Here is a 10,680-nt window from a genome sequence, read left to right as displayed (position 1 = left end):
CCAAGTCCATGGCTGGTGGTGGTTTAGGCCCTCACATGGTGAAGGCCAGGACTGAGGCCTTCACAAGAAACATAGCCTCGGATTTAGAGGTGCTAATTCTCATCCCCGCTGCTTCAGGCTTGGCTGCAAACCCCTCCAGTGCACACTATAAGTCTTGAACTGATGAAGCCAATAGAACCACATCATTTGCAAAAAGCAGGGATGAGATTCTGCGGCCACCAAAACAGGCACCCTCTGTTCCCTGGCTGCGCCTAGAAATTCGGTCCATAAAAATGATGAACAGAATGACAAACGGCAGCCTTGGTGGAGTCCAACATGCACTTGAAACAGGTCTGACTTACTGTCGGCGATGTGAACCAAGCTCCTACTCCAGTCTTACAGGGAACGGACAGCCGGTAATGAGCCCCGCACCCCATAATCCTGAAGTATCTACAGTAACACAGGATGCCACAGGGGACACGGTTGAATGCCTTCTCCAGATCCACAAAACACATGTAGACTGGTTGGGCAAACTCCCATGAACCCTCCAACACCCCAGTGAGGATACAGAGCTCGTCCAGTGTTCCACAGCTGGGGCAAAAACCGCAGTGTTCCACCTGAATTCGAGGTTCGACTATCACCCGGATTCTCCTCTCCAGTACCCTGACATAGACTTTCCTGGGGAGGCTGAGAAGTGTGATCCCCCTATAGTTGGAACACACTCTCCAGTCCCCCTTCTTAAAAAGGGGGACCACCACCCTGGTCTGCCAGTCCAAAGGCACCGTCCCTGAACTCCATGCAATGCTGCAGAGGCGTGTCAGCCAAGACAGTCCCACAACATCCATAGACTTGAGAAACTCGGAGTGGACCTCATCCATCCCTGGAGCCTTGCCACCAAGGAGTTCCTTAACTACCTCGGCAACTTCAGCCAGGGAAATAGACAAGTTCTCTCCTGAGTCCCCAGCCCTGGCTTCCTTTATGGAATGTGCGTCGGAGGGATTGAGAAGATATTCAAAGTACTCCTTCCACTGGCTGACGACATCCTCATTTGAGGTCAGCAACACACCACCTCCACTGTAAACAGTGTTGGCAGAACACTGCTTCCCCCTCCTGAGCCACCACCAGACAGATCTCCAGAATCTCTTTGAAGCTAACCAAAAGTCTTCCTCCATGGCCTCACTGAACTCCTCCCAGAGCTGCGTCCCGCTTGGCCTGTCGGTACCTGCCAGCTGCTTCAGGAGTCCCATGAGACAGCCAGGCCCAATAGAGCTCCTTCTTCAGCTTGACGGCATCCCTTACTTGCAATGTCCAACATCATGTTTGGGGATTGCCGCCGCGACAGGCACCGGAGACCTTACAGCCACAGCTCCCAGCAGCTGCTCTGACAACAGAGGTGTAGAATATAGTCCATTCAGACTCAATGTCCCCAGTCTCCCTTAGCACCTGTTTGAAGCTCTGTCGCAGGTGGGAGACTTCTCTGACCCGGCCGCCGCCAGACATTTCCATCAGACCCTCACTATACACTTGGGCCTGCCAGGTCTATCCAGCTTTTTCCCCCGCCATCTAATCCAACTCACTACCAGGTGGTGATCAGTTGACAGCTCAGCCCCTCTCTTCGCCTGAGTGTCTAAAACATATGGCCGAAGATCAGAAGAAATGACTACAAAGTCGATCATTGACCTCCGACCTAGGGTGTCCTGGTGCCATGTGCATTGATGGACACCCCTGTTTGAACATGGTGTTTGTTATGGATAAACTATGACTAGCACAGAAATCCAATAACAACTCATCACTTGGGTTGAGATCAGGGAGGCTGTTCCTCCCAATCACGCCCCTCCAGGTATCACTGTCATTGCCCACATGGGCATTAGAGTCCCCTGAGTAGAATGACAGAGTCCCCCGTGGGAGTGCTTTCCAACACGCCCCCCTAAAAAAGGTCAGGTACTCTATACTGCCATTAGGTGCATAAGCACAAACGACAGTGAGAGACCATTCCCCAACCCGCAGGCACAAGGAATCAACCCTCTCATCCACCGGGGTAGACTCCAACACCTGACAACTGAGCTGGGGGGCTATAAGCAAGCCCACACCAGCCCGTCACCTCTCACCCTGAGCAACGCCAGAATAATGGAGGGTCCACCCTATCTCGAGAAGAATGTTTCCAGAACCCAAGCTGTGAGTGGAAGTGAGCCCGATTATATCTAGACTGTATCTCTCAACCTCCTGCACCAGCTCAGCCTCCTTCTCGACCAGTGAAGCAACATTCCAAGTCCCAAAAACCAGAGATGGCATCTGAGGTTTGAGTCGGCTGGGCACTCAGCCCCAGCCATTGCCCAAAACACAATGCACCAGCCCCTTACGGCCTCTCCAGCAGGTGGTGGGCCTACCGAAGAGTGGCTCCACATTATGGTTTCAGGCTGAGCCCGACCAGGCCATGTGGGTATAAGCCTGGCCACCGGGCGCTGGCATGCGAGCCCCTCCCCCCGGCCCCCAGGCCTGGCTCCAGGGTGGGGCCCCAGTGACCCCATACCAGGCGGGGTAAATATGAGCCTTGATTTTTTTGTTCATCATAAGTGGCCTATGAACTGCCCTTTGTCTGGTCTGTCACCCAGGACCTGTTTGCCATGAGAGACCTTACCAGGGACATATAGTCCCTGACAACATAGCTCCTTGGATCATTCAGGCACTCAAACCCCTCTACCACCACGTTAAGGTGTTGGATCCAGGGAGGGGTATTTCTACCATGTTAAACGCATTTATTTACATTAACACACCCTCTCTGTACAGTAAGTGTTGCATGCCTCTACCCGCTGGGAAGCTCATTAAATATTTAAAAGTTTAAATACCTTGATCAATGGCACCTAAATCCAGGCTAAAGTACTGATTCAGTGTATCTGCAGTGAGGTTTCCAGGCTACCTGTGTATTCTATCCTGAGATTATAGACTTGCAGGACCAGTCCTTTGGAGCTTTGTGTATCCTGATAGAGTATGCAGTGAAGCAGAGCTAATCTGTTAGTACAGTAACGCCCTCCATCTGTAATTCAGTTGAACTCTTATCTAGACAATACAGTGTAACATGTTCTGTCCTTGTTTTCTTGAGTAGAAGGCAGACACTTAACAAAATCTTTCATATTTGTCCCTTCAGCTCATATTTGATGTATTTCCCAAAAATCATTCAGGTTTATTACAGGAACACAAATATTCTGTATTTTATCAACTTTACAGTGATCTTTAATCCTTGATCTCTGTGCTGCCTATTGTTGCTCATTCACTTCAGAGGAAGTACTGTATCTATGAGAAACAGCAATGGATAAACACATTCAACTTTGCAAGAAGAATAAATGGGATGTGCTCCTATGGTAACGATGAATGAGCCAGAAAACCTAAAGTGAGGTGATTTCTCTCTCTTGAAATTACAGTAAAATGTTTGTTTAAAAGTGAGGACAGTGGTGGTGGATCATTAATCTTTTCCTAGGGTATAATAACTCCTGACTGCCCGATGCTTTCTGTGTGATACAAGGGCAGAAAAACATCATCCCCTTTGTAAATACAATTATTAAAATTACCAGGACAAAGTGCCTGCAAGGTGTCATGACTGCTTCTTAGGGTGGTAGTCAGGTGCTGTTGTGTGCTGCCAGCAAATAGCAGGAAGTAGTCCACACCCTCCTCATTTGCAGCCAGCTCTTCATCAGCGAGCTGCACTGTGATAACACACCGCCCCTGCACAGACAGGCACAGTAACAGGAAACAAAGTAGAAAGAAAAAGAGTGCACAGATACAGAGAGACAGACAAAAAACAAGAAAAACAACACATTTAGAGAAAAAAAATAATCTGCATATATATTTCAACATATGAAAATGGAGTACTGTATCACTGGCTGTAGTGACCTGACTAGTATGCTGTTTGCACAACTGGTTCTTGCATGAGTCCCACTGTACAGTACAGTTACAATAGTGTTACTGGAATAAGGTTTTCAGAACCACATGGTTCTGTAAAGCAAGCACATTTTAATCCGTGCTTATGAAGAGAAACACAGTCCCTGTTTACAATGGGTAAAATGCAGCTTGGCTGACCCAGGAAGAGGCAGACAGCTTTTAAAAAAATATGTAAATGAGCTAAAATGCATTTGGATGTGATTTACAGGCTACATTAGGAGATGGTCCAGGAAGCATACATCTACTTATGAACCACTGTGTGAACAAAAATGCTCAAGATTGCAAATGCATTCTTAACATCATTAAAGACTGTTCTGCATAACAAAGAGAAAAAAGTACTAGACCTAGTCTAACTCAATGCTCTTCTCTAGCAGCACAGTTTTCCAAGTTTACCTACAATAATCAGCCACAGACAAAAATCAAATGTGATCACAAGAGTAAAATATACATCCACAGCAGGTCTCTTAAGATGTATTTAGCATTGATTCTGATCCCAGATGTGAAAAACAATCCATTCGAGTCACAGACTGAATATGTGGACAGAAACACAGACAGAAACAGTGAACTTCAGTGTGCATTGGCCTGTGACATACACTGTAGTAGTCTATGGCCTGTGGTAAAAGCAATGCTAAAAACTGAAAGAGACTGAAGGGAGGGTTTTTTAGCTTTTTCAAAACTACTGTATATCTATACATGAAACAGTTTGTCTGCTCTAACATAAGCTGAAACAACTACTAGCTACTGACTACAGTAGTAAGCAAGCATTTGTTCTGAGAGCAAATGTTAGCATTATCATAACTACATTACTCTGCAGGCTGACAGGTTAGTCAAACAGGGTCACAACAGAAAGAAATAAGCTGACAGTCTTCTCTTACATTTTTGATTCTCATAATTGCAGTATATACAATTAACTCAATCCAAATATTTATTTCCATAGTTTGACTTATAAATCATCATTTTATGAGGATGATGAATGTTTATTCATAAAACCATCAAATCTAAATTTAATACTCCTTTTACTGGTTTCTTGTTTCAGTTGGGAACATTACACAGTCAACCAGAAACAGTGTTTTCAACTAATTCATGGCACTGTTAGTTTTCTCACTTAGCTGATTACACTTGATAAAATCTAGAGACAGCTGTCTTTAGACAGAACTCAGAGAGTGCAGACCTCCGTCAAAGACAACTCAGTTTCCCCATAATGCCATTACACCTAAAAGCAATAGCCCCATAGCTTACCCCTCATAATACGATTGTTTGGCCATGAAATCTACTGCTGGCATTTGTAATGAAGCTGATATGTTATGGCTGTGAACTGCTGCTCTCCCAGCACCTCATCTGCCAGGCCTGGGACCCTCAACAACTCCGCCCCAGCAGGTGCTGGAGTGCACTCCTGGCGGTGAGGCACACCTGCTCCCAATCAGCAGAGGATTACATAAGGAGTGCATTGGTGTGTCTCGTCAACAGATCCCTCGATGTCCAGCAAGTATTCAGTAAGCTTCCGATCTGACTAACCTGTGTTTCTTTTTGCCTTGGTGATCCCAGTATCGTTTCATGTGTTTTTTCTGAACTGTTAGCTGAACTATGAACTAAACTGAACTGAACTGAACTGTGAATTGAACTGTGAACTGAACTATTTGCTTTCTGCCATAGGAAATCCCCTTGAGTATTTTTTAGTGTGAACTATTGTTTCTGGGGAAATCTTGTCTCTGCTTTACTGAATCCTGCTGTATTCTCACCATTTTGAGTTTTCACTGTTTGTTTTAACTTTACTCTGAACCTGCACGTATGCTGCAATCTCCTCGCAAGTTTTGATCTTGAGTCTGTGTCCGAGTCCTGCATTTACTGGGTCCTCAGTTGTTATTTCTGACGGCTAGCCTTAACATAATATCAACATTAGTTTGAAAGTTATCCAAGAAAAATGATAGACATGACAGACATTTACTTGTTGGTTTAGGGGTAAAATGGGGACTTCAGTGAGTAGACCACAAGCAAAGTGGTGAAGAATTCACATTTGGGCAAGTTTCTTTTCTGCTTGTTCAACAGCTGTTTGATAAACTGCTCATTGTCTGTTACTGGCTGATTCACCCCACCCTTGGCAGAGGTAATAAAAATCAAAGGTTGTTGTCTAGAAATGACTAGCCAGATTTTTTTTTTTTACCTCTGCCAGAAGTGAAGGACATGTTGTTTTGCAATTTAAGAAAAATTTTGAGTGAAAAATCAGACACCATTATGGTGACCTGAATATATGCCATGCAAAAATGGAAAACGCCACAGGTGCAGCAAAAGTAACCGTAGGTGGTATGGGACTTAGCAAATGCTAAGGCAGTAATTATTGATTTTTGGAGCAAAGTTTAAGTCTAAAATCAGTTTAATTCTACACAATTTTTCAGGTACTGTATATTGTGTTTATTTGATAGTGTCTTGCCAGTGTGTTAGTATTACAATGTGAAATACGATTATACATAACTCATTGTGCAGTCTGCTTTTTTCCAATGTGACAATTGCCTGTGTTGTTGCTGAGCATTGCGGGGTATGATGTGGTGTCATCTGAGGACAGACTGAAGGGGAGGAGAAGCAACAAAAAATAGGGATATTGTTCAAAATTAGCTGTTTTCCACTGCAGCTTGTTGGCACCAAGAAGGGATAATGGGACATTTCATCCAACAATCTGAGACCAGAGTTGGAATCTTTTTATCAGTCTGGTCCAACATGAATAACCTGTTGTGGCAGGCAATGAAGGCCGACATTAGGAACAGCTCAACAGTCAAGGGTTAAAGCAGCTTCTTCCTTCTCTTATACAGTAGTAGCCTTAGTGCCTTGTTCCATACAGTGTGATCAGCAGGTTGACAGGAGTGAGGCTAACCAACAGCCTTGGGATTGTTTGGCAAGCTTCTGCTGCTGCTCAGCAATGTGAGGGGGAAAAATGTGTTCACAGACAACCACATAACCCAGAGGGCAAAGGCAGAGAAATGGCCAGCAGTAACCTTGTGTGAGTCAACTGAATACACTGACTTGCAGCATGAGGGATGCAGGGTTTGCTATGCACAGCCTCTACTTTATCAAATACAGCACAAGCACTGGTATAAATAAAGTTATAGATAATAATAATAATAATCACTTTTATTTACTCCGACTGGAAATTGTGGTTTGGTGCTAATGAGTGGATTTGTGAGTTTATACTCCATGTGAAAATGAACATATTGGTATGGTATTCATGCCCAGGACTCCCTTGCATCTCAGTTGGACATTCCTGGTTAAATAAAGGATCAATAATATAAATAAAATAAAATTTAAAAAACAGTTCCACATCCTCACTACAAACAAAAGAGAAGTAAAAGAAAAAATGCTTTTCTCTGTACTGCTAAAGGCAGGTAGCAAATCATCTCAGTCACACAACTAAGTGGCACTTTGAAACAATAGCTGTTAAAATTATTTCTGACAGCAAAATATCCTCTTATTTTATACAAATTAATATCCACTTGTTATAACTGAAACGTTTTCTCTCCTTACAAAAAACAACTGAAAATTGATTAAACAAACATTACAATTAACTAAAGAAATGCATTTCCTGTCAAAAATGCATGAGGATGCAGATATGCTGAAAGATCACCCTGAAAATGCCTGAAATCAATTGCTGAAACAGCTGAAGGATATGAAGAAATGGCTGAAGTTCTGTGTTGAATAATCTGAAGGATGAGATGCAATAAATACAATAACTGTCCTTGAAGAGCTGAACATTTTGATACCTGAATGGCTTTTCTAGCTAAATGTATGCTAAACTTATTAAGATGTGAAAATATTCCACCATCCATACAATAATTGTATGGATACAATTATTGTATGGATGCTGATTCAGCATCCATACCTTGTATTCCTGGTCTTTATTATTATTGTACGGATGCTGAGTCAGCATCCATACTATGTTATCCTGGTCTTTATTATTGTATGGATACTGATTCAGCATCCATACTATGTTTCCCAATTATTTATTAATTTATTATTATTATTATTATTATTCCGTACGTTTTTTGGCACTTAACTACTTCAGCATACTTTCAGCTGGAAAAGCCATTCAGGTATCAAAATGTTCGGCTTTTTCAGGACATGCGCGGATGTATACAACTTTTTTGTAACTTTTATACTTTTTAAAATATTCAGCTTTATACTGAAAATTTTTCCCCATTCAAATGAATGGGGAAATTTTTACTTCTTCAAACTTTCAGCTATTTCAGCTATCGTATCAAAATGTTCAGCATTTTCAGGGTGATTTTTCAGCACTCAGCATCCATACGCATTTTCTTCAGAAAATGCAATTTTCTAGTTATTATTCTGGTTTCTTCCGTCCATTTTTTGGCACTTAATTTTTTCAGCATACTTTCAGCTTTGAAAACCGTTCAGGTATCGACATGTTCAGCTTTTTAAAGACATTTATGCTATTATTTTTCTTGTTTCTAACCTTTATACTTTTTAAGCTATTTAGTGTCTTTCAGCAAAATTTTGCCCATTCAAATGAATAGGAAAAATTCAACTTCAGCATACTTTCAGCTATCAAAACGTTCAGCTCTTCAAGGACATTCATGCGATTTTTCAGCAGTCAGCATCCATCTGCATTTTCTTCACAAAATGCAATTTTCTAGTTAACAGCTGAAATTTTGATTTTAGCTGAATTTGTGCATAACATTTTTTTCCTTTAATTTGAATGTGGTAAAATTTGCTAAAAGAAAGCTGAATATTTTAAAAAGTATAAATGTTACAAAAACAAAAAATACAAGCAACAATGTCCTGGAAGAGCTGAACATTTTGATACCACAATGGATTTTCTAGGTGAAAGTATGCTGAACTTATTAAGATGTGAACATTTTACCATTGGTCTCCACAAAGTATATAAAACAGGTAGGGTTGTGTACGTGTGTGTGTGTGTGTGTGTGTGTGTGTGTGTGTGTGTGTGTGTGTGTGTGTGTGAGAGAGAGAGAGAGAGAGAAAATCCACACACACCCTGAGCAATACTGGAGTGTGGCTATTGAAATGAGATATAAAATGTAAGGGGTAATTATGCAAAATCCGTAAAACATATCAAAAAGCTGTTTACAGTATGAATAGCTGAAGAGTTGCTGAATAGCTATTAGTTGAAATGGTGTTTTTAGCTGAAGGTATGCTGAAGATATTAAGATGTGAATATCTTTCCCATTCATTTGAATGGGCAAAATTTAGCTGAGAAAAGCAAAATAGTTTAAAAAGTATAAAGGTTATAAAAATGAAAAATACAAGCACACATGTCCTTAAAGAGCAGAACATTTTGATACATGAATGGTTTTTCTAGGTGAAAGTATGCTGAAAAAATTAGGTGCTGAAAAACAGATGGAAGAAATGCATTTCCATTAGGTGCTGAAAAACAGATGGAAGAAATGCATTTCCTTTTGAAAATGCATGTCGATGCTAATGAGCTGAAGGATTGCCCTGAAAATGCCTGAAATCAATTGCTACAACAGCTGATGTTCTTTGGTGAATAACCTGAAGGATGAGATGTAATAAATACAAATAGGAATGTCTTTAAAGAACTGAACATTTTGATAGCTGAATGGCTTTTCTATCGGAAAGTATGCTAAACCTATTAAGATGTGACAATTTTCCTGCTGGTCCCCACAAAGTAAAACAAGTAGGTGTATAGATGTGTGTGTGTGTGAGTGTGTGTGTGTGTGTGTGAGAGAGAGAGAGAGAGAGAGAGAGAGAGAGAGTAGTCATACACTGAGAACTACTAGAGTGTGGCTATTGAAATAAAGCAAATTATAAAACATCAATTATGCACAATCCCATAAAAGATATCAAAAAGCTGTTTACAGTATGAATACCTGAAGAGTTGCTGATTAAAAGTTGACATGGTGTTTCTATCTGAAAGTATACTTAGCGTAGTAAGATGTGAACATTTTTCCTTCATTCATTTGAAAGTGGCAAAATTTTTTGAACAAAGCTAAATATTATAAAAAGTAAAAAGAACAATTCAGTATAAAAGCATGAATGTCCTTGAAGAGCTGAACATTTTGATAGCTGAAATAGCTGAAAGTTTGGTGAAGTAGAATTTTCCCATTCATTTGAATGGGGCAAGATTTTCAAAATAAAGCTAAATATTTAAAATGTATGAAGTTTAGAAACTTCTGAATAGTAGTATGAATGTCCTTGAAGAGCTGAACATTTTGATAGCTGAAATAGCTGAAAGTTTGCTGAAGTAGAATTTTCCCATTCATTTGAATAGATGGGTTGAACTGCCATGTGGTGGCGATGTTCTCTTGATGTGGCCGACCGCTGGGTGTCCTCGTGTGTAGAGAGAGGGGAGATACGCTATGGCAGGAGCATGTTAATGTTATAAGTGTATTTTAAGCATTATGAAGGTAACATGGATTAGTGCTAGTAGGAGTGAGTGTATTAATGTAAGTTTATATTATTTTGATGTTTAATTATTGTGTATTGTTCATTATGTATTATTTGCCATTATGTATCGTATTTTTGCACTTTATGAATCTAGTTATTCATCTTATTGTGGTTTTTGGATTAGTTTGTATTTATTTCTGTATTCTAATTGCAGCACATCTCAACTATCAATCAAAATTGGACCCATCTGGACCACACAGAGAAATGCTGTACTTCCTGCTGGTCAGTACTATTTATTTGTAAAAGATTTGACACTTGTTGTAATTGTGTTTATTTATTTATTCAGATTTGACACTGTTGTTGCTGTGGTCTGTCTTTTATAATACAACTATAGTG

At 40.9% G+C, this 10,680-nt stretch overlaps 1 protein-coding gene across 6 annotated transcripts in view; it reads right to left on the bottom strand.

Moving 5' to 3' along the window:
- akap13 (A-kinase anchoring protein 13) overlaps positions 1-10,680 on the bottom strand; it is a 178,123-nt gene that overhangs the window by 100,958 nt on the left and 66,485 nt on the right. For all 6 annotated transcript variants that reach the window (XM_020617124.1, XM_020617127.1, XM_020617129.1 and 3 more), the window contains exon 3: positions 3,546-3,699. In XM_020617124.1, the coding sequence (XP_020472780.1) occupies positions 3,546-3,699 (154 nt within the window). The remainder of the gene's footprint in view (positions 1-3,545; positions 3,700-10,680) is intronic.

Source organism: Monopterus albus, unplaced genomic scaffold, assembly GCF_001952655.1.
Source record: "Monopterus albus unplaced genomic scaffold, M_albus_1.0 scaffold186.1, whole genome shotgun sequence".
Taxonomy (NCBI): domain Eukaryota; kingdom Metazoa; phylum Chordata; class Actinopteri; order Synbranchiformes; family Synbranchidae; genus Monopterus; species Monopterus albus.
Note: the sequence above shows the minus strand (reverse complement) of the source record. Positions and strands in the feature narration are given on the sequence as shown.